The following is a 25,219-nucleotide window of genomic DNA, read 5'->3' on the forward strand; positions in this document are numbered from 1 at the left end:
CTCAACCAACAGCAGCTAAGTCAATGCTAAATGTGATCACCCTGTTCCCTCTCCCATCCTGATGGCCTGCAGCATGTGTGTATGCGAAAGGGGGAAGGTGCTGCTTTCTTTTCCCCTCAGTCTATTCACCCTCTTTCCCGATGCTGCAGGCTGAGGCGGGGAGTAGGCTCTCTCACACTGCATCTGGGCACCGGAGTCTGTTTCACCCACTCCTGTTGCCATTGGACAGGGGTGTTGTGATGAACCAGCTGATTGGCTCTCGCCTGCCAGAATAAGGGAAAGGGAGGTGAGTGGCTGATACAAGTAGCTGTTGGGTTCTCTGTTTCAGCCCCTCTTATCCAGAATTCTCTATTTTCTATGATGCCAGGGGCTAGTCTGATCACTAATCTTTTGTTTGGAGTCTGGCACCAGAGTTTTCCCATATGGCAATACTGGCAAACTGTTGCATGGGTTATTTCACCTTCTACGTGGCATCCCAGAGTTCTGCTTTGGGAGTCTAAATTACAGTCATCACAATTTGGCAGGTTCCAGTGAAGATGGTGGGTTAATAAAGGATCTGATGTGTGGTCTACGTAACATGATAGGCAGCTAGAGCATTGGACTCAAGCATGACATTGCATGGTGAAGGGGTAGGCTTCCATGTCTCGTACAGCATGTGGTTTTCTATATTTCATATCTCGTATCTCCTGTTTGTAGGAGGGTTCAAGCTCTGGCTACTAGCCAGGGTACACGGGCAGGCCTGAGGTTTTAGAGGGTGCATTGCCCTCATACAGATGCACGGGGTCAATGGTGCCTGGTTGAACTCCACATTGGCACAGCTCTGCTAGATACTTGGATGGGGATAGGGTTCCCTGTTAATAGTTTAAATAAAATTGAGGCCTATAGTGTGCATGTCTCACTGTTTCTGCATCTGCACCAAAGCAGAATTCTACAGAGCTTGAATTAAAGAGCCACTATCTAAAACTGAGAGCTGTCATAGAGCCATATCCCCGTGGCTCAGGCACAAATGACAATACATAACACACAGTGACCAGTGGATAACATAAGAACCTTAGAGAACTAGTCTCTAAGGTGCCACAAGTACTCCTTTTCTTTTTGCGAATACAGACTAACACGGCTGTTACTCGGAAATAAGAACTAGGCACAGTCTTGTTTGTAAATCAGCCTGAGGGGTGGGGAAAATCAAATGCAGAAAGAAAAAAAGCTATCTTCGAAAACTGTTATTTCAAGACTGTCTCAAAATAATTGTAACAGCATCTAAGCCTTTCACAAATGAAGTCAAAACAAAGTATTGTAAAATATACAAAATCACCACAGATCTTGCCTCATAGAAAAAGGCCTTTTTTTAAAACAAATATTTATGAAAGCACCATTTGTTACAGGATTGAAACTCTCAAATGGAACATAGCATAGGAATATTTGTGACCACTAAACTGTTCTGAATGCATGCAGTGTTTGTACATATTCTGCTGACAACTGACATTCATGCACTGGCCGATACTTGAAATCTTGCTGTGACATGGGAGACTAGGCCAATTCACTTGTGTATTGGTATAGATCATAGTGATTGTTCAATGTATGAGAGTGTATTTGGTGTTTAAACTTCATATAAACTATTGGGACGTTACATGCACTGTTTTCACTTATCTGTATCCCGTTATGATGTAGTAGCAAACATTTACATTGTGTATACCCCCATCACTAAATAACCCATCAAACAAAAAAGAAGCCTTGTGGATTGCAAAGGAAGAACTTTTCTGTTAAAGGGCTCATTTCAAAGCCAGTGGTCATTGTGTGTAATGATCAGAGGTCAAAGACTCAAAATGCATTCCTCACTCTTCATCAAAGAAAAAGTCCATGTGGGTACTGACACTGTCAGCTTGTTTTCTGTGAGAAGAAGCTATAAATATCCATTCTAGGAAAGATCCTGGATCTCTCGATTGTTACAACTGTTATAGGGAAGTGTACTAAATGCAAAGATCCCCAGAGACAATCTGGGTGCCCTGAAAAGACTTTTGGGAAACTGGCAGTTTATGATGCCACTGCCTCCATTTGGAATTACAAACTGTGACTCATCTGTGGATATTTTATCTGCTTTAACTTCTCAATAACTCTCACGCTTCCTTTCCTTAGCTAATAAACCTTCAGCTACTTTACTACAGAATTGGCTAGAATTTGGTGTCAGATCTAGAGTACCAATTGATCTGGGGTAAGTTACTGGTTCCTTGGGACTGGAAGCAACCCAAATTTGATGTGATTTTTCATGTAAATAACCATTTTAGCACAAAAGTCCAGTTTGTCTGGATGGCAAGATAGACTGGAGAGTCTAAGGGGACTGTTTGTGACTCCATGGTAAGACTGGTAATATTAATCCATGAATCCACATTTGTTACTGGCTTGGTGAAATCTAATTATAGAACACACCACCAGCTTGGGCAATCTGCCCTGTTTTCTGACAGTTTGCCCAGAGGTAGGTACTCACGGTCGTGAACCGCTCCACACAGCAGGACAATTGTGACATGCAAAAAAGTTCAGACTCCATGATATAGCTAATAAAGTTTTAGTCCTGAATTTTAACACACTAATGGCATATTGCTGAGACAGTGCTAGGTCAAAACTTTCAACTGGAAGCAAGGTGTGCTATATTGTTCAGTGATTTTATTATGAGTGTAAATCTAGGTATTATGAAGATTTCAACCCAGGATTCTTAAATCAGAGGCTATGCTACTTAACCACATATGAAATGCCCTTATACACATAACTGTAAAAGGAATTAATCCACCGTATACGACGGCTATGTTTTGTAAGAGATCCTCTAGTATTATACACGTTCAAAATATTGGGGTTTATATTGCATGTATATAAAGACTGCTCAGAGGGATCCTGCTGTTTCTTTACTCTTCAAAGTAACTCATTCAGGCTATTCCCTTCAGCTCCTTCACACCTGCTGGGCATATTTCCAGTTAAATGGCATTAGTTTGGCCTTTGGATATGTTCTGTACTTTAAGCTACTCCTGATACATTACTGAAGAGAACAACAACAACAACATGCTAGATGACAGGGTTCTGTGACGATATATGGGGCACACAACATGTTTTAATAATTAAACAGGCAATAAAAAATTATTACAGGGTTTTCAAAAACATGCAGTGTTGGCCCAACTTTTGTCATTGACTTCATTGGGAACAAAGTTAGCCCAACTCTGACCACTTTTGAAAATCCCACCCTAGCTTTTTAACTTAAATAATTATCACTGTTAAAAAGTTGAAGAAATGTACCTGTATGCTTAGCATCCAGGTGCTTTTAAAAAGAACATATAGCTCTGTTCTGTTTAGAGATTAGCTCTCTAAAGCACTGGAGTAAACACATCATACATCAGACAGTTAGATCTATTTAAAATATATACTTACTATCCTTCAATTAACCATGTACATTTTGTTTTATATTTATAATTTATTGGTCCATCTGTTAAATATCCAGAGGGTTCTGTTAACCTAAAAGAGAAAAAACAGTAATATAATAAACCTTAGATATTTCTTGAAGCACAGTAGCATAAAAATATCAACACCCAATTACAGATTCTGTTTGAATGAGGTGACAATCAGAACCTTTATCTCGGAGGTGACATACGTTTGTTTAATAATCTCAGGCTTCATATCCTGTATCTTTTGTTTCAGTGTATTATAAAAGTAGGAACACAGTTAGTGCTATATCATCACCAGTTTGTTTCCTTTGCCCCAAATATTACTAGAAGCTACTTTAACTTGCACCTTCTTCTAGCTCTGTGGTATGCAAACATTACACACAACTTACACTGCCCTTCACAGAGTGGGTCTAGCAGAGTGTAAAGAAAGATGACATAAATTAAACCTTACACAATGCCTCTGAATTTAGCCCATAGCATCATTGCAGAAGATTGTCATAGTTCCACTGAAATAAACGGAGCTCTGATAATTTACGCCTGCTCTTACTCTATTTATCACAGAAGAACGAACAAAAGTTGAAATTCAGAGTGACAGTGGGCAACCAAATACAATATAAAAACATTTTACAAGTGATGATTAATTAAGAAAATCAGAACAACACATACATACATATTAATTGCTCTTGCTAGAACTATTATGCTTCCATTCTTATCTTACATGCCACTGAGCCAGAACAAGGTGTGACTTGCAATTCCCTTACAAAGTAGTAGTAGAGTGGATATAGGTAGATCTGAGGAAGTCTTGAGCTGGTTACAACTGGGGGGAAAACAATTAAATTTTCTCACCAGCAGTGTAAATGCACAGGGATCTCACTTATGTCACTGTGACCATCATCTCTGAATTTGCCCATATATGTACATGTGCAAAAAGTAGTCTACAACTTTTACTGAAAATGAATTACATTTGAACTTGAACTGACCTCAAGAACTCAACTCCTAACTGCCCCTCTACCACCCTATCACTGAGGTCTATTATTCCAAATTTCAGGCTATAAACACCTGGAAGTGCAGTTGAGATCAGAGATACAGAATCCTTGTTATGTAAAGGAGAGTGTTGCTGCTAGAGAGGTATCTGTGAGAATTTTTATCTTTGAAATTCACTCCCTCAGTCTGCCAAGTCTGAAATTTGCTAATCTTTAAGGCACACTGCAATGCCCATCTGTCCTCCCCACCTTTTAGGGGAGAATTAGCAAGGTGGTTGGTGGTGATTGAGACTTTTTATTCTTTTTTGCCAGGCTATTGGTGATGAGGTGGGGTTGGGTGGAATTGATGTAACTGTAATAATTAATTTTGAAAGATTTTCAAAGGCACCTAGGAGGTGCTAATAGGTGCTTTTATCTTTTCATAAATGTAGAGAGACAGAAAACCACTGAAGCTCTGCAATATGGGCGGCAGAGTGTGGGGAAAAATAAGCATCTCAATCAGCTGCCTTTGCAGCAAGAATTCTCCCCTGCCCCAGCAGCCAATTATTAAGTCCTGTAACTGACTTCTCTGCAAGGAGTCGCTGTGAGTACTGTAGTAACCAGTTCCCTAGATTACTGGTAGCAAGCTGAGTGTACAATGTGCTTAGAGACAAGTGCTGTGGGCACTCTGAGCTCTAGGTCCTGCAGGTTCTAACCCCTGATGGTTTCCCATGAACACCCACAAGAGTTTGATGAATAATGAGGGACTGTTTTTCTAGAGCTGACAAACATTGTGATTACCCTAGGCATGATTAAGTTACAAGCAAAAGATTAACCAAGAGTTCCAAATTCAACCCCTAATTCAGGGGACAGAAGGTGGAGCTCCTCCAAGCCACATCATGCACAAGCCAGCAGAACCCCCAGATAGAGTTTAATCCTTTTGTCTGTCTTATTCAGACCGGCACACAAACACACTGTTTGCAGGTCACATCCAAGCATCTACCGGTCTCATCTACTACTGCCCCCTTGCCAGTAACAAGCTGTTTCCCAGCCTCTCAAGATATATCTACATTGCAATGTAAGCCCAGGTTAATGGGACTCAAGTCAGCTGAACAGTGTTAAAGAACCCTGGAATAGAGCACCTACAATACTTCTTTTTAACACTATGTTAAGAACTTTCTAACCGAGGCTCGAAACTGGGGTTCTAGCATCCACTCGGCAGCACACAGAGTCAAGTCAAACCAACCATATCCCAGATCCCCTGGCACACTCACAATGCAGCTGCTCTAGCCCTTTGTCCAGGGTGGACTGTGGGGAAAATTTTACTGCTCACCCTGCATGTTACAGGAGATTTGAACAGTCTGCCAGTACAGCCAGACACACAACATGAAGCCAACCCCTTTTCAAAAAGTTCTCTTGCTTACATTTTCATGCGTGTGTCAGGAAACATGCAGAGCTTCCATGAGATGCTGGTGTACATTTCGGCAATGTTTGCTGACTCACCAAAGGCACAGAGCTTCAGATGGAGCAGCAGGACGCAGCAGTGGATAAAAAGTACCCTGGCATAGCAGACTCTCACTGTCTGATACTGCTCAGTGCACTCAACATAGCTGCTGATGCCCCCTACATAGATCGGCGTTTCTGGCACAGGACCACAAACACAGACTAATGGGACCACATTATCATGCAGACCTGGGATGACCAGCAGTGGGCCCAGAACTTTTTCATGAAGAAAGCTACATTGCTGGAGCTCTGCAAGCAGCTTGTCCCCTCCAGAATAAAAACACACACATGAAGGCGCCCTTGCTGGTGCAGAAGAGGATTGCCTTTGCCATCTGGAAGTTGGCTACCCCAGACTGCTACAGGTCCATTTCCAACCAGTTCAGTGTTGGAAAGCTAACTGTGGGTAAAGTGGTGGCAAAGGTATCTGAGGTAATCAGGAGTGTGGTTTATCCCAAGGTGACAGGCATAAAAGATATTCCAGAGGTAATTGCTGGCTTTGTGAAAAAGTGGTTTCCAAACTGCGCTGGGGCCACTCATATGCCCAAAGTTTACCCTCCTCACGGAGCACATGAACACAAGAACTGCAAAGGGTACTACTCCATTTTTATGCAGGCCCTCATGGTCTCAAGGTTGTTTTATGAATGCCAATGTGGGAAAATTCATGATGCCAGGGTTTTTTGCGGATTGGGAGTCTACATTCATGGATAGGCTGGGACACTATTCCCACCAAATGACATCATCATAAACAGAGTTATTGACCCACCGTTATTCTAGGGATCCCACATAACCCCTTTTGCGTTGGCCTATGAAACTGTACCTAGATTTTGAGAGGCCCTGGCAAAATACTATTTAATTACACTCTTCACAGGTGTAGAATGGTTGTTGAATGTGCTTTGGCAGATTGAAATCCTATTGGAGAGGTCTACAGGCCCGTTTGGATACTAGTGTCATTAATGCTGTCTGCATCACTGTGGCTTCTTGGGCTCTTCACAATCTTTGTGAAGCCAGAGATAAGCCATGTCCCCCAATGGACTTATGACAGAGAGGGGCTGTTGAATCGGTATACTTAGCCAGAAAGTATACCAACCACAGCTGGAGCTGGATGCACCCAGGCAAACAGAAGTGAGGGATGTTTTGGGTTCCAACATTATGGACTTGCATAGCTCAACTGAAGAGGGTAGGACCACTATAAATGTGCTAGTGCAGGAGAAGGAGGAGGCTAATTGATTTGGGGCTGGTACAGTGCTTGGAGAAGGGTAGAACTTGATTTCCATGCAATGTACTTATGAAAGACATACTTAATTATGAATTGGGGGGATGATTCACAGTATGGATTCATACAAGGAAGTGACTGAAGTGTGAACTGCTCTACCTACCTGCATCGAGAGCAGGTTATTAATTCCAAATTGTTCCTGATCATGTGTTTAGCTTTGTTATTTCAAATCAGGATTGTATGATGAGTTGCAATGGCAGCAAACACCTTTCTTGATGACATAAAAGGCTTTATTTATAATCGTGTTAAAATAGTACAAAAGTTACCCATTGCAAGGCAGACCAGCCGCCATGACAACACCCATACACCAGTTACAAAAACATTTCCAAAATTAAAAAAAGGTGCATGAAACAGTGCGAACATGTGCCTGGCCCCTGTTCTCCTTTCCCTTCTTTTCTCGTTTGCCCTGTACTTGCCACCGGGGATGGAGGTATCCACAGTAGAGGAGGACGTAGAGGGGGTCAAAACAGAAGCCTATATGTGGTTTAGAAATAGCCTTAAGGCAGAAAACTGGTACAAACATACAAAATGGAAACTTCTATTGCTTGATTTCAGATAAATTAAAAAATATAGCCAATTTTCTGCAAATTCTTCATTATTTTGTGGTTCAGAGTTGCGATGTGATCCTGCAGTCACACTGAACTAACAGTGAGCTTGGCCTGAGAAAGTGACTGGCAAATCCACAACAGTCTAGGTGTTCTCAAATAAAACCATAATGAAGTGTAACCTGGCATCCATAGGAGTAGGATCAGGCTGTTTAACACAAGAAGAGATTGAACTCAGACTGCTGGTATTGAGTCTGTATACATTCTTTGGATGGAGTGCAAAGATTAATAGATTTCAGCTGAGTAGGAACTAAACTGGTGTCTTTTCATAGACATATTAATACAGTGGTATAATAGTCCTATAACTCTAAACTTTTGCCCCCAGATAAACAAACTGTATACCAGAAAGCGTAAGTACAGGAGAAAACTCTTGCACAATTGCTTTTGGCTATTTTACCCATAAGATACATATTTATTCAGTTGTTTGGGCAGTGGTGGAACTGAAGTGGACATTTAACTTACCATCTTGTCTCTCTAATAGAGCATAAAGGCATAAATCCTGCATTATTGATCTTGAAATTGGGTCAGCACACACAAGCAGAGCACCACTGAAATTAATTGCTCTCTGCTCAGATAGAAGCTTGTGTCAGTGCAAATCCAATTACAGGATGGGGCTTATGTTTGGATGTGTGCTCTTTCACCATGTTTAAAACATTAACCCTCTGGAAATAAAAGGGAGCATGATATCAAATTCCACTCCAAGTAATGAAACGCTAATATTACTGTTATATAATTCATTCATAGATACTAGGTTTACTTATACAACAGACTGCAACAAATTTATTTTTACTCTAAATACTGCGAAATAAAAGTGGTACTCATTTACACTCAGTGCCAGTGTATTCCTGGTAGCTTTCGAAATTTAAGGAAGGTAACATATAAGGGCTGTTTCCCTTACATCCAGCCCTCTGGCACTGAAACTGCAAATGATTTCCCGTTCCACACAAAAGTTGATGATTTTTTGATAAACATTTTCTTGGAAAAGGGAGATAACCATTGATGAAGCCATTCCACTTCACTGTAAAAAAATAGTCTGATATTGCTTTGTAATAATGTCAGTGGAAATAAGATGAAGGATTTTTTTGTTTCAGGTACAATAACACTACTCTGTTTTATCAGGCCTGAATACGTGTTTCCGGTGTTACACTGAACTCCCTTGCATCCTTTTCCTTCCAAAATATCATCAAATCCCACGGATGCTACTGCTGTTTAGAGCAAGCTTTCTAGAAGGTACAGTATGCATAACTTTCACAGCAAATGTTAAACTACTGTCATTTTAGATTGCAAGTAAGCATTCACAGACACAGCCTAATCATTCAATTAAATAGGAATACATTAAAACTTATAAAGCATTAAGAAATTGTCCAAGAGAAAAGCTATGTATGCCAATAAAACTTGATTAGCCAGCTTCTGGAGAAAAGGCAGTGTTGTATCACTAATTAAAACCATTCAGAAATAATCACTGATAGATCAATCAACCACAGAGCTAATCTATAATTACCTACACAGGAAGAAGATATCTAATACTAAAGGGCTCCTTAATCTAGCAGACAGCAGAAAAAGATGAAGTGGCTGGAAGCCGAAGTCAGCAAAGTTCAAACTGAAAATAAAATGCAAGCTTGTAACAGTGTGAGTAATTAACCACTGAAACAGATTACCAAGTGTTGTGGATAAATTCTCCATCACCTGGCATCTTTGAATCAAGACTAGATGTCTCTCCAAAAAGTATGCTGTAGTTCAAATCACAAACTGTTGGGCTAGATGCAAGAATAAACAGGTGAAATCTATTGCCTGTATTACAAAGGAGATCAGCTAGATAATAAGTGTCTTCCAGTTTTAATATCTATAAATCTATGAAAATGGTCATATCATCCTACCTCCTGGGTTCTTCTATGGGACAGAATGATATGGTCACGTTTTTCAGAATACTCGGTTAATTTGAAGTTGTGCTGTCCTCAAGACATGCCACTGATGGTGTGATCTCACAGGACAAGGGCATGTCTGAAAGGTGCAATAGAAGCCATAGAGAAGCCTGGACAGGAACATCAGAATTTCACTTTCCATCTACCGTTGTATGCTACCTTCCATCTTAAGTATGAAATGATATGTCCCCATACAATGTAGTTCTGCAATAAGTATGACATTTGATATTTTATCAAATTGGTCACAAGGTTTCTAGTTCATAAAGGTGCATACAATTATCTGGAGAGAGAGATGTTCTTTCAGTTTCCTCTCATAAATTCCTTGTTTTTATGGGTTTGACTGAAAAATTGTCTTTCTAAATGAGTTCATGTATGTTTTGGTCTCTTAATACGCTATCTTTCTACTATACGCTATTTAAGTTAAATAGCCTTTTACAATGACACAAATTTTAGTAAGAATAATTGCTACTGCTCTGTGCTGAATTCATCCATAACTTTTGTATGGACTGGTCTAAATTCAACAACATACTAAAATGACATATTGCTGTGTACGATGTCTTTTTCTCTTCTATAGCTTCCTGGGGTATTATCCTTTTGCAGTCTATATTTGACTGAGAAAGCCAGTCTTTTACTTAATTAATTAGGGGACAGAACCAACCTGACAATTTGTCTTTACTTATAGGGACTTAAAGCTCTAGCCACATAGGGGTCTACAGAAGTCATTCACCAATCTGTCACTCCACTCAAAAAGTGTCACTCTTTATACTGTAAATGAAAACCAAGAGATACCCAAATCCAATGCCGTCTGTCCCTGATGAGGGAGACAATGCCCTTTTCACTATTTCTTTAAGCAGACATGCATTTTTTTAGCCTGTAAAACAAAATACTATCATCCTTCCTGCTGTGACTGGCTGTGGGCCAGTCACCAAAGATTGACTGCATGATATTTTCATGTACTATCAAGCTATCTCAACTCTTAGGGGAAAAAATAAAAAGCACTATGCTTACTTTGTAAGATGATGGTTGGGGCTCTGAAAAGATCATTCCATATCTCCGCAGTTCAGACATTTATTGCCATTCATGCAGGGTGGAAAAGCCTGGATTTACAAACTTTCCCATTTGTACTTCAGTTAGTTACTAAAGAAAGGTACAGTATCACTGGTTGATAGAACATTAAAACACAGTGAGTTACAATTAAATACAGCCTTTACACTAGATTTCGTACATCTTTTTGCTACCTAGGAGAGTATGACAACACTAAAATATACATTTATTTAAACAATTCTATATCTAAATATTTTCAGATTCTTATTAATTGTACATTTTCAGTATGTTAGAAAATGGTGAATAATATATGGCTTATTTACTAGATAATTACTTTTTGCTCATGATTTGTGTCAAGCTGCATTAGGATGGTAACTGGAATTTAATTAAAACATACAAAACAGCATAAAACAGTTATTTTTATTAAACAAAACAAATCCTTAATATACTACGTGACCGATTATGCCACATTTATGAAGCTTAGTCTCAAAAGTTAGATTTTTTTCCCCCTGATTCTTCCTTTACATAGAAAAGAAGTCTAACTCAAAGTTTTCTGATAGAGGCTTGGGTATTCAGCATATTTTTATTTAAATGTTTTAAGAGATTATAAGTAGTTTAGGCCTTAACCCATTTTGTATTAAATTCTGATTTCATTTGAAACAGGGTTATTTAAAAAAAAAAAGAAAGAGAGAGAATACTATAGTTTAAATAATAAACACCCAGTTTAAATTTTAAAAATATACATATTTTTTCCAGAAAAATGAGGTTACTTACCTGTAACTGGACGTTCTTCGAGATGCATGGTCCCTATCTGTATTCCACACATGGGTATGCATGTGCACCATGCATCTAAGCCCAGAAGTGTTTCCTAGCAATGACCATTGGCTTGCACGCACATCTCCACATGCTCCCAACTGAGAGAATGTAAGTGTTGGTTGACTATACTCTTTCCTCTCTTACCATTGCATAATGTAGTCCAAAGCAGAGGGGAAGAAGGGCAGGTAGTGGAATACAGATAGGGATCACATATCTCAAAAAACCTCCCATTACAGTTAAGTAACCTCCTCTTCTTCGAGTGTTGTTCCCTGTGTGTATTTCAAATGTGGGTGACTTGTGAGCAATGATGAGTATCGAGGTGGGTGCAAGGATGCTAATGAAATACCCATCTGCGATACAGCATGGTCAATGGTTGCATTCATTGTTGCTGTGTGTGTTATGGTGTAGTGTGCCGTAAACATGTGGCTAGAGTGCCATGTTGCAGCCCATCAGATGTCCTGCCATGGCACATCCACTAGTGAAGCCAAGGAGGTGACGTGCTCATGTAGAATGTGCCGTCACTCGCCTGGGAGTGGGTAGGTCGGAGCGTCTGTAGCATTCCAGTATGCACCCTGAGACCCATTTAGAGATCCTTTAGGATGAGATGGCCTGTGCCTTTGACCTTTCTGTGATAGTGACGAAAAGCTTCAGCAACTTCGATGCGCCTTGTGCAGGTGGAACGCCAGGGTTCGTCGAATGTCAAGGGAGTGCAAGGCCCTGTTGGTGGGGGAGGCCTGTGGCTCTGGATGGAACACAGACAAGTGGATGGATTGATTGAGGTGTAATTCAGAAACCACCTTAGGAAAGAATTTGGGGTGCTGTCTTAAGGAGACCTTGTCCTTGTTAAATACCGTAGGGGCGGTTGCCATCATGACAGTGAGGTCTCTGACTTGTCTGGCCAGGATGACGTCAACCAAGAACCCCATTTTCATAGAGAGGTGGGTCAGAGAGCATGTTGCCGTGGGTTCAAAGGGTGATCTCATGAGGGTGGAGAGAACAAGGTTAAGGTCCCATGGGGGTGTGGGCTTCACAACTGGTGTAAAGATGTTGAGCAAGCCCTTTGTGAAGTGCACAGTAACTGGGTGCGTAAAGATGGATAAGCCCTCCAATGGTGGGAGAAAAGCGCTAAGTGCCACCAGGCGTAATCAGACAAAGTTGAGAGCCAGGCCCGATGTTCTGAGCGTGGGGTGGTAGTCCAGAACAAATGGAATGGTCACCATGTGAGAAATGGGCCCACTCTAGGAAGCGTCTCCACTTAGCGTGATAGCAGGTTCTGGTGGACATTCTCCTGCTTTGGGTGAGGATTTGCTAAACCAGGGTGGAGCATGCATGGTCTATACTCAATGTCCATCCAAATACCACGCTGTGAGGTGAAGAGGGCCTGGGCTGGGATGTCGAAATCTGCCCCGATCTTGTGTAAGGAGATCCAGGAGCGTGCAGAGTCAGACGTACAGCGAGGCAAAGAGCCTCAGGAGACTGGTGAACCAGAATTGGCAGGGCCAGTAGGCCACTATCACACAGAATCTTGCAACAAACATACAGCAGAAGGGGAATGAGAGGAAAGATGTAGCAGAGGTCGCCCTTCCAGGACAGGAGGAAACCATTGCCTTGAGCATGCTTACATAGATCCCCCCTGGAGCAACTGAGGGGGAGTTTCCAATTCACTTGAGAGACCAAGATGCCAAAGAGGAGTGTCCCATCATGTGAAGAGCTCTGATGGGGCACAACTCACCACTTTGGTGTCTCCTGCTGGCTGTCCTGGAAATTAGCTCTGGTTCACCGGTGCGCCTTCATTTAGTGGCGTCTTGCTGCCATCACTTCTGTCATCAGGACCCATGTCGCTCTCGGGTCAGTGGTGTCTTCTTCTGGGCAAAGCCCTCTGGCTGTGCCCCCACTCAGTTCTCTCCCCCAACTACCGGAGGGCTGGCTGTCCTCTGTCCAGCCACTTGCCTCAGTGGCAGGCTGCAGTCTAGGGCCTAGCCACTCCCCTCAGTGGCAAATAGGGCCAAGGGGGGGTGGGGGGAGACCCGGGACCAGCCGCTACTCTGGGTCCCAGCCCAGGGACCCTCTAGCCAGCAGCCCAGCCCTGAGTCACCTCCAAACCTTCGCCGTCTGTTTCCCAGGCCACTTCCCCACAGCCCTAGCACCTTCTCCGCCCTTGTATCAGGGTCTCAGTCTGGCAGCGGTCAACCAGGAGCTCACTCATGCTCCATTGACCCCACCCAGCATTGCTCGGACCATGGTGCTGTCTCTTCTCCCTCCTTCAGGGCAGCCAGTCCTGCCTCCTCAAACTCCAAGGAGTGACTGCCTCTGCCTCTGTTCAGCAGTGCTTCTTATATGGCCCAGTCTGGTCCTGACTGGCTGTCTCTCTAAACCTTCCTAATTGGCTGTCTCCTGTGCAGCCTCCCCGGGATTGCTTTAACCCCCCTTCTGCCAGTGTGGGGCAGATGCCCCACAATAAGACCACTGAGGGTTGTATCAGAGTTCCCATTTGTGGTCTAGATTCAGGGCTCTGCTGAGCCTGTCAGCCAGGGAATTCTGGATACCCGGCAGGTACGCAGCCTGAAGTGTCACCTGGTTCCTGATGCACCAGTTCCAGAGCTGAAAAGACTCGGCACTGAGGGAAGGAGACGTGGCTCTCCCCTGCTTGTTGATGTATACCACAACAGTAATGTTGCTGGAGAGAAGCTGAACATGACAGGACCATATGAACAGAAGGAAGGCCTTGCAGATAAGACTGACTGTCCTGAGTTCTAATATGTTGATATGTAGTCTCGCTTCCCGCAACATCCACACTGCCTACGCTATGTGGTGGTCTAAGTGGGCACCTCACCCCACGAGGGAGGCGTCTGCTGTAATGGTGGCTTGTGATGGGGGAAGGTTGAAGAGGGTGCCTATCGTGATCTTGGATAGGTCGTACCACCAGATGAGGGAGGCCAAGACAGGCACCAGGACAGTGACCCCAAAAGTCGATACAGTCCCTACTGGGTTTGTAGGTGAAGAGAAGCCAAGCCTGTAGGCAGCACAGATGGAGCCACGCATCACGTGAATGCAGACCACCAAATGCTCCAGGAGGGAGAGGCATTGGTGGACTGTAGCGCAGGGCCTGCAGTGAAGGCAAGTGATGAGGGCATTCATTGTTGAGAAATAGACTGCCAGCAGGAAAGCTCATGCTGCAATCAAGTCCAGCCTTGACCCTATGAAGTTTATTGTCTGTGTGTGATCAAAACAGATTTGTCTCCATTCAAGCAGATACCCAGGGATGCAAGAAGGCTGTGAAGACAGTGGATCACAGACAGAGCACTTTCTGCCAAGATCCCACCACAAGGAGCCAATTGTCCAGGTAGGGGCCTAGGTGCTGGATCTGGGCAAAGATCTTTGTGAACACCCTTTGCACTATTGCAATGCCAAACAGGAGGACCCAAAACTGGTAGTTTTGCTGTCCCACCCTGAAACAGAGAAGCTTTCTGTGTGAAAGGTGGCTGTCCACGTAGAAGTAAGCATCTTTCATGTCGAAAGCCATGAACCACACACTCTGGTGGAGGGAGGGGATGATCAATACCAGTGTAAACATCTGGAACTTGGACTTCCTGATAAATGTATTTAACAGCCAAAGATTGAGAATGGGGATGACAAAGGATGGTGAGTAAAAGCCTCTTCCCCAGTATCGAGGAGGAATACACTATCACACCCTTGAGGAGCAAAGCATCTGCTTCTTGTTGGAGAAGTAATTGGTGGGAGGGATCCCTTGGGGGGGTGGGTGGAGGATTGAATGGGAAGGCGATAAGGTGGGAAGAGGAGGAACTCTGTGGACATCCATGGTGGATGATCTCTAGTACCCAACTGGTCTGTAGTGGCCTCACCCAAATTATGGGTGATCAGGGCAAGATGGCCCCAAAAGGTTACGTGGGGCACGGTACATGCATCGAAGGAGGTTCGCGGTTCTTGACTTGAGCATCAAAATTCACCCTTGGCCTGTGACTGAAGGCAGTCGCAGAGGTGGTAGTGGCGGAAGCAGAGAATCAAAGTCTCTGAGACCGTTGTCATTTTCACAGGGGTTCTTGTGGGCATTGGTAGTATGCCAGGTACGACATATGCAGCCGTGGGCAAAAGGGTTACCTCTGGTGCCTGCGTCTGGCACCTGGAGTGTAGATGCCGAGGGAATGCAGCATGGACCTCGAATCCTTGAGATAATGGAGGGACTTGTCTGTCTTCTCTCTGAAGAGGTTAGTCTTGTTAAAGGGAAGTCCTCAATCATATATTGGACCTCCCTGGGGTAACCAGAGGATTGAACCCATGTGTCCCTTTGCATGACTCTACTGGCGGCTAGCGACTGAGAAGCCGCATCCACTGTAGCCTGGAGGGCCACATGTCCTTGACCTCTGCTAGCCTGTCCTAGGTGTTAAAATCAAACTTGGCCAGCAGAGCCAGATAGTTCATAATAACTGAAACTCAAGACCTGCAAATGAAAAGGCCTTCCTGCCCAGCAGGTCCAGTCTCTTGGCCGCCTTATCAGGCAGGACCGACTTTTGCGGCTGCTGTCGTGCCTTTTCAGCAGCTGCTTGAACGACCAGGGAGTTGGGAGCAGGGTGGGTATGTAAAAAGCCAGCCCACTTAGCTGGCACAAAATACCATCTCTCTGCTCACTTAGGTGTGGGTCCATACAAGGCTGGTGTGTACCACATTGCACGGGCAGGTTCCAGGATGGCTTCATTGATTGGAAGCAACCTCTGGAAGGTCCCTGGGGTTGGAGGATTTCCAGCAGATGGTGTTGTGGGTCCTGGACTTCCTCCAATAGAATCTGCAGATTTGCGGCCACCCTCTACAGCAGGTCCTGATATTGCCAGTGATCATCGAGCGGAGGCAGTGGGAGGGAGATGATTCCCTCATCCAGCAATGAGGATGTGCCAGTCAGCCAACCAGCTCAATATCTTCTTCTTCACATACCGATGGTGCAGGCAGGTATACTGGGGATGTCTGGTAGGACCCTTGGGATGGCTCTCGGCACCTCTCGTACAGATCCCAGGGCCAAAGTAGGGCCAAAAGAAGGGGTCTGGTTGGAGCGGCCCCACAGAAAGGGGTACCAGGCCATCAAGAAGTTTGTAGGCCAGAGGATAGGGAAGTCTGAGTCGCAGGTCTGGGCTCCTGCGTGGCCTCGGGGATGGTACCATATGAGACAAGTCCTTGGAGTTGGAGGATAGTTCCATCATCAGCGGGACCATCAGTACCAGGGTGCTGCAATGCAGTGCATGAGGAATGGGTTTCTCCTTCAGAAGGAACAGGGATTCATCTTCACGCATGAGGATGTCCCAGCTGAGTGTAGGACCTGAGAAGAGGAGACTGAGTAATCACCTCCACCATGTGAGGAACATGTGTGTGTGGCCCGAGGTCTGGGGGGCACACAGCAAGACTCTAGAGGGACCTGGTGGAATCTGCAGGGTCAGCCTGTCTGGCAGATGAGGCAATACCGTCAGAGCAGGCAGTGTCATGCACATAGGTGAGCAGTCCTAAGGCTTCAGTACCAGGGTTACCATTGTTACCAAAGGACCCACTTGCATTTGGCTTTGTCCTCCAGCCAAAGTGGATGTCATTGCCAGTGCCGCGGAATCCACATGTAATGTCTCACCCAACTGGGTGCAGCTCAGGGACGGAACACTGTGCTTATGAGCAGTTCTCTGCGGGGACCTGCTCTTGTGCCCATGAGAGTGCTTCTTTCTCTCACGATGGGACTGGTTTTGGGGCTTCAGTACCATCAATTCCATACCATGAGCGGTGCTCAGAGGGGAACTTGCAGTCGGTGGTGGCTGCCCTATGCCGGGGGGGATGTCTCCCGGGCTGGGATCCAAGTGCATTCAGAGTAGCACTGCCTCCTCCATGAGATATTTCTGGAGGCAGAGTTCACAGGCTTCCCTGTCCCTGGGTGGGAAGGTATTACAGATAGCGTGCCATGCTGAAATGTGCGCCTCGCCCAGGCACTAGAGGCAATGCTGGTGCTCGTCACTCACAGAGAAGGAGTGAAGGCAGGAGACACAGTTTTTGAATCCTGGGATCCCAGGCACAGTCCCTGGGTGGGTGCAATCCCTGGACCGGGGAAGAGATCTACTACACTAACCATTCCATACTATACAAGATTATCTAACTAATTCTAAAAACTACTAAAATTATCTACAACGTACAGTATATACAAGCAGGAATAACTCTCTCGTGAAACCTAACGGAGTTCTGACTTAGGCCATGCAGGGGTAAGAGGGAAATGGAGTGGCGTCAACCCACACTACCTCTTATACCCACAGCTGGGAGCATGAGGAGATGCACTACACACATGTGCAAACATTTCTTGGAAACACTTCCAGACTCAGAGGCATGGGTGCACATGCGCACCCACGTGTGTAATACACATAGGGACCATCACTCAAAGAAGAGATCATGGATTTTTATCTACACTGCATTCATGAAAATTGTTTAAAAGAAGAGCACAAACTACATTCATTTGCAATTTTTCTCACTAAGAATAAAGCAGTCTTCCCTATTTCTTTCCCTGTACTGTATGCAGAAGGTCTCGAAACCTTGCCTCTCTCACCAACAGAAGTTGATCCAGTAAAAGATACTACCTCACACATCTTGTGTCTCTAAGATCTGTATTCAATCAGCTGAGATGTTTATCTAAAAATTAAATAGGAATCAGTAGGCTATTTTATATATATATATGTATGTATATATATATATATATATAAAAACCATATTAAAGTTCTACTTTTATCACAGAGACAACGTTAAACTTATTTTGCATGGACACATTCATGAATACCACGTATAAAAACTAATTCACTTCATAGAAACTATACTGCCAGCTAACTTTACACACACCTCACCCAATTTATTGATGCAGTTTCACATTAATTTAAATGTGTTCACCACAAGAAAGTTACGCTAGTAATGAACAGTTCCACAAATAAATGGTGCAGTTTTACAGTCTGCACACAGTTTTGCTGTTTAAGTAGAACATAAAAAGTAATGCTTTAATTCTTGATAAGCTTGAAAAAAAAAAAAGGTTTTACTTAAGATGATACACTAACTACTGTAGTTAAATAATTGGACAAGTGAAGCATTTAGCGAAACGTTCTCTGTAAAGTGGCACTATTTTTACTACCCTAATCGACTCGAGTTTTAAGTACTGTGCAGCAGAGTCCTTTTTCAGGGAACAGGATAACATTCTAAACAGGTTTTCTTTCCATTCCCATTCCAACTAAACAATAAAATGTCCAAAAGATTAAGGGTTATGGGTCCCATACAGCTCAACTGAAGACAATGGGCGTTTTGCCACACCTCCGGGGGCTGGATAAGGCCCACAACTGTAATTTTCCTATTTTAATTCTGTATTCTTGATTACATTTCTAAGGTATTAGGATGAAATATGACCATTTGGGTCCCCTAGTCAACTCTACTGCATCATAAATTAAGATTATGGATAGGTGTTTCAGAAAATGCCTATTAGTTCTTTTTATATATTCTTGCATTAATAACAATTCCACAATGTATTCTAGCATAAGCTCCTACTTTGGAAAGGATTTTTTTTTTTTGCTCTTATCTCAATTTCTCTTCATTGCAAATACATTGCTCAATGAATTATAGCTCCAAAATTTCCCAATCACTTGGGAAAATACCACCACCTGAAGACAGACCAAAATATGAGGCATAAAGCTTAAATTCAGCAAAGCACTCAGATCTTTTTTCTTAATCAGGCCCATAATACCTACAGATGAGTCTGAACCAATATAAAACATTCAAACAGCATACCTTTTCAGAAGTTTGGTTATGAATTTATAACTCATGTCCAACTCTAAGTATAATATAGTCAACCAATTAGTGCTCTGACCTCTCTCCTTGTCCCATACATCCAAATCATGCAACTTCTTGCTTCATAATAACATTTCTAAAAATCTGAACTTTTATTGGTATTAACACTCCTACAACTAATTTAGGCCCTCACCATTTCCAATCTGATTATCATATCCTCTTCTCTTATACTACCCCAACACCCAAAACAGCCCTCTTCCAGACTCTAGGACCATGTCTCTCACTAACTGAATCTCTCCACTGCATCAAGTTTATGGTTCTTGTCCTCACCTTCAAAAGCCCTTCTCACATCTATTAACTCACTTCCTATCCATTCAACTCTTGCAATTTTAATCATTGGGTTTTTTGCTCTATGAACAATGTTGTGTTGGAAAGGAAACTATTATTTAAAACACAATCCTTTCTGATCATGTGAGTTATCCTTCCTTTCCCCTTTCTGAAAGTTGCTTGTCTTGCTTAGATTTTAAGCTCTTTGGAACAGGAACTATGTTGTCTTGGGCAGAGAGGGCCCAGCACATTGTGGATATGTCATAAAGATAAAGGGAAGGGTAAACCCCTTTGAAATCCCTCCTGGCCAGAGGAAAAACTCCTCTCACCTGTAAAGGGTTAAGAAGCTAAAGGTAACCTCGCTGGCACCTGACCAAAATGACCAATGAGGAGACAAGATACTTTCAAAAGCTGGGAGGAGGGAGAGAAACAAAGGGTCTCTGTCTGTCTATATGCTGTTTTCTGCCGGGGATAGACCAGGAATGGAGTCTTAGAACTTTTAGTAAGTAATCTAGCTAGGTACGTGTTAGATTATGATTTCTTTAAATGGCTGAGAAAAAAATTGTGCTGAATAGAATAACTATTTCTGTCTGTGTATCTTTTTTGTAACTTAAGGTTTTGCCTAGAGGGGTTCTCTATGTTTTGAATCTAATTACCCTGTAAGGTATCTACCATCCTGATTTTACAGAGGTGATTTCTTTACTTCTATTTACTTCTATTTCTATTAAAAGTCTTCTTGTAAGAAAACTGAATGTTTTTTCATTGTTCTCAGATCCAAGGGTTTGGGTCTGTGGTCACCTATGCAAATTGGTGAGGCTTTTTATCCAACATTTCCCAGGAAAGGGGGTGGGGGGTGCAAGTGTTGGGAGGATTGTTCATTGTTCTTAAGATCCAAGGGTCTGGGTCTGTAGTCACCTAGGCAAATTGGTGAGACTTTTTACCAAACCTTGTCCAGGAAGTGGGGTGCAAGGTTTTGGGAGGTATTTTGGGGGGGAAAGACATTTCTAAACAGCTCTTCCCCAGTAACCAGTATTTGTTTGGTGGTGGTAGCGGCCAATCCAAGGACAAAGGGTGGAATATTTTGTACCTTGGGGAAGTTTTGACCTAAGCTGGTAAAGATAAGCTTAGGAGGTTTTTCTTTCATGCAGGTCCCCACATCTGTACCCTAGCGTTCAGAGTGGGGAAGGAACCTTGACATGGTGGCATAGTGGTGGGATTAACCTGAAATCATTTTGAGATCCAGTTGAGATTTTTTGAACTAGAAATACAGATTTTAAAAAGGAAATTTTTTTTTCCTTTGGAAAGGAAGTCCAGAAAGCAGCTGAAACTGAAAGCAGCTTGTTTTTTCTCTTCTTTGTGGCCAAGCAGAGACAAAAGGGGATTATCTTTGTGAATTGCAGGTTTTCTTTGCCTGGAGGCAGGGTACTTAACTCCTGCAGGGAAATTCAGTCTTCCAACCCAGAGTTTTTTTTTCCCTAAAAGTAAATGGGGGGGGGGGGTGTTCTACCCATTTGCCTGGAGACAAAAGTGGCAGGGGTTTGTTTTTTTTTTTGGATTTTGATTTTTTACAAGGAGCACAAGTTTAAAAAGCAAATTTTTTTTCCTTTGGGCTGCTGGTAAGCAGGTTTCCAAGTAGTTGGAGGTTTTTTGCTTTGATTTGGGCCCAGAGCATAGACAAGGGAATTGTCTTTTTCTGTAGGCTGACAATCACTATCAGAGAATAGGTATTCTATTCCAGCACAGCAAAATTTTACAGCCAAGTTTTGTTTGTTTATTTCTAAACCTCGGGTGTAAAGTTAGTTAAAAACAGAGAGGTTAGAATGACAAAATCCACGGCTCGACAAAAGCTGGAATTAGCCAGATTTCAGGCTGAGGAAAGACAAAGGGAACATGAAAGACAGAACTCATGCGGCTGAAGAAGGAGGAGAAGGAACAAGAAAGGGAGGCAGCGAAAGAGGCAGAACACCACCAAGCGGCTGCTCACAGGAGAGCTATGGAAGCAAGGGACAAAGAACTGGAGGAGAAGGAAAAAGAGAGGAAGTATGTGGAGGAGATACAGAAGATAAAGGCTCAGCAGAATATCCCAACAAACCCTAGCAATCCTTCTCCAAGTACCACCTTCCCATCCCAGAAAGTTCCCCACCTACAAGGCAGGTGATGATACTGAGGCCTTCCTAGAAAACTTCGAAAGGGCCTGCCTTGGGTACAACCTCTCTACTGACCAATACATGGTAGAGCTGAGGCCGCAGCTCAGTGGACCCTTAGCTGAGATGGCAGCTGAAATGCCTAAAGAACACATGAACAAGTATGAACTGTTTAAATCCAAGGCGAGAGTCAGAATGGGGATAACACCCGAGCAATCTCGTCGGAGGTTCAGAGCCCTAAGGTGCAAACCAGGCGTGTCATTTACTTGACATGCCTACCACATTGTGAAACATTGGGATGCCTGGATATCAGGAGCAAGTGTTGAATCTCCAGTAAATTTGCCCTTCCTAATGCAAATGGAACAATTCTTAGAGGGGGTTCCTGAGGAAATAGAAGATACATCCTAGATGGGAAGCCCAAAACTGTAATCGAGGCAGGAGAGATTGGAGCCAGATGGGTGGAGGTGGCAGAGAAGAAGAAAACTGGGCGCAGTTGGAGCGGAGACCAGAAGGGACAACCTCAGACCACACCCTATTACCAGGGGCCGCCCAAGGCCCCACCTACCTCCCAAAGAACCCTCCAGACACCTTATCATCCCACCACCCCGTTCTCCAGCAACTCTCCTCGCCCCAGTGACCCGTCAGCTGGACGATGTTTTAAATGTAACGAGCTGGGGCATGTAAAGGCCAACTGCCCCAAGAACCCCAACAGATTACAGTTCATTGCACCGGAATCACACCAGAGGTCCGCAGGCCCAGATACCTCCCAGATACCCTTGGAGCGGAGGGAAACTGTGAGTGTGGGCGGGAAGAAGGTCACCGCGTGGAGGGACACCAGAGCACAAGTGTCAGCTATCCATGCTTCCTTAGTGGACCCCAATTTAATCAACCCAGAGATCCAAGTGACGATTCAACCCTTCAAGTCCAACTCTTTCGATTTGCCTACAGCCAAGCTGCCTGTCCAGTACAAGGGCTGGTCAGGAACGTGGACTTTTGCAGTCTATGATGATTATCCCATCCCCATGCTGTTGGGGGAAGACTTGGCCAATCATGTGAAGCAGGCCAAGAGGGTGGGAACGGTCACCCGCAGCCAGGCTAAACAAGCCGTGAGGCCTAGCTCTGTTCCGGAAACTTCTATCAGGACCCGGTCAGAGGTGATGGACCCGGACCCCAGGCCAATGTCTGCAACAGCAGTAGTGGATCCAGTCCCAGAGACCCAGACGGAACCAAACCCAGACCCGAAACCAGCCGAACAACCAACACCAGACCCATTGCCAGCACTGAATCCAGTACTTGCAACCTCAACACCAGAGGGCCCCACCGAACCTGAACTGGCAGCAGCCCATAACCCTACACAAGAGGCTCAGCCAGAGCCTGAATCCCAACATAGTGCACCAGCGGAGAGCGGTTCACAGTCAACGGAAACAGCCCCATCACCTACATCGCTTCCAGAGGGACCAAGCCTAGGTCCACAATCCCATGAGGAACTGATGTCTCCAACATCAAGGGAACAGTTCCATGCCGAACAGGAAGCAGATGAAAGCCTCCAGAGAGCTTGGACGGCGGCACGAAGCAACCCACCGCCTCTCAGCTCTTCTAATCGATCCAGGTTTGTTGTAGAAAGAGGACTTTTATACAAGGAAACTCTTTCTGGTGGACACCAGGAAGAATGGCATCCTCAGAGACAGTTGGTAGTTCCAACTAAATACCGGGCCAAGCTCTTGAGCTTAGCCCATGATCACCCTAGTGGCCATGCTGGGGTGAACAGGACCAAAGACCGTTTGGCGGGGGTCATTCCACTGGGAGGGAATGGGCAAGGATGTTTCTACTTATGTCCGGTCTTGTGAGGTGTGCCAAAGAGTGGGAAAACCCCAAGACCAGGTCAAAGCCCCTCTCCAGCCACTCCCCATCACTGAAGTTCCATTTCAGCGAGTAGCTGTGGATATTCTGGGTCCTTTTCCGAAAAAGACACCCAGAGGAAAGCAGTACATACTGACTTTCATGGATTTTGCCACCCGATGGCCAGAAGCAGTAGCTCTAAGCAACACCAGGGCTAAAAGTGTGTGCCAGGCACTAGCAGACATTTTTGCCAGGGTAGGTTGGCCCTCCGACATCCTCACAGATGCAGGGACTAATTTCCTGGCAAGAACTATGGAAAACCTTTGGGAAGCTCATGGGGTAAGGAGTGGCAACCAAGTGATTTACCACCATCAAACAAATGGCATGGTGGAGAAGTTTAATGGAACTTTGGGGGCCATGATACGTAAATTCGTAAATGAGCACTCCAATGATTGGGACCTAGTGTTGCAGCAGTTGCTCTTTGCCTACAGAGCTGTACCACACCCCAGTTTAGGGTTTTCCCCATTTGAACTTGTATATGGCCGTGAGGTTAAGGGGCCATTGCAGTTGGTGAAGCAGCAATCGGAGGGATTTACACCTTCTCCAGGAACTAACATTCTGGACTTTGTAACCAACCTACAAAACACCCTCTGAACCTCTTTAGCTCTTGCTAAAGAAAACTTACAGGATGCTCAAAAAGAGCAAAAAGCCTGGTATGATAAACATGCCAGAGAGCGTTCCTTCAAAGTAGGGGACCAGGTCATGGTCTTAAAGGCACTCCAGGCCCATAAAATGGAAGCATCGTGGGAAGGGCCATTCATGGTCCAGGAGCGCCTGGGAGCTGTTAATTATCTCATAGCATTCCCCACCTCCAACCGAAAGCCTAAGGTGTACCATATTAATTCTCTAAAGCCCTTTTATTCCAGAGAATTAAAGGTTTGTCAGTTTACAGCCCAGGGAGGAGACGACGCTGAGTGGCCCGAAGGTGTCTACTACGAAGGGAAAAGTGCTGGTGGTGTGGAAGAGGTGAACCTCTCCATGACCCTTGGGCGTATGCAGCGACAGCAGATCCAGGAGCTGTGCACTAGCTATGCGCCAACGTTCTCAGCCACCCCAGGACTGACTGAACGGGCATACCACTCCATTGACACAGGTAATGCTCACCCAATTAGGGTCCAACCTCACCGGGTGTCTCCTCAAGCTAAAACTGCTATAGAACGGGAGATGCAGGGTATGTTACAGATGGGTGTAATCCGCCCCTCTGGAAGTGCATGGGCATCTCCAGTGGTTCTAGTTCCCAAACCAGATGGGGAAATACGTTTTTGCGTGGACTACCATAAGCTAAATGCTGTAACTCGCCCAGACAACTATCCAATGTCACGCACAGATGAACTATTAGAGAAACTGGGACAGGCCCAGTTCATCTCTACCTTGGACTTAACCAAGGGGTACTGGCAGGTACCACTAGATGAATCTGCCAAGGAAAGGTCAGCCTTCACCACACATCTCGGGCTGTATGAATTTAATGTACTCCCTTTCGGGCTGCGAAATGCACCCGCCAC

General features: G+C 44.2%; 1 protein-coding gene across 7 annotated transcripts in view; it reads right to left on the reverse strand.

The window, feature by feature from the left end:
- Positions 1-25,219, reverse strand: part of ATRNL1 (attractin like 1) — a 1,012,424-nt gene that overhangs the window by 919,633 nt on the left and 67,572 nt on the right. For all 7 annotated transcript variants that reach the window (XM_037904761.2, XM_043551194.1, XM_043551197.1 and 4 more), the window contains exon 3: positions 3,412-3,495. In XM_037904761.2, coding sequence (XP_037760689.1) covers positions 3,412-3,495 — 84 coding nt within the window. The remainder of the gene's footprint in view (positions 1-3,411; positions 3,496-25,219) is intronic.

This window comes from Chelonia mydas, chromosome 7 (genome assembly GCF_015237465.2).
Source record: "Chelonia mydas isolate rCheMyd1 chromosome 7, rCheMyd1.pri.v2, whole genome shotgun sequence".
Lineage (NCBI taxonomy): Eukaryota > Metazoa > Chordata > Testudines > Cheloniidae > Chelonia > Chelonia mydas.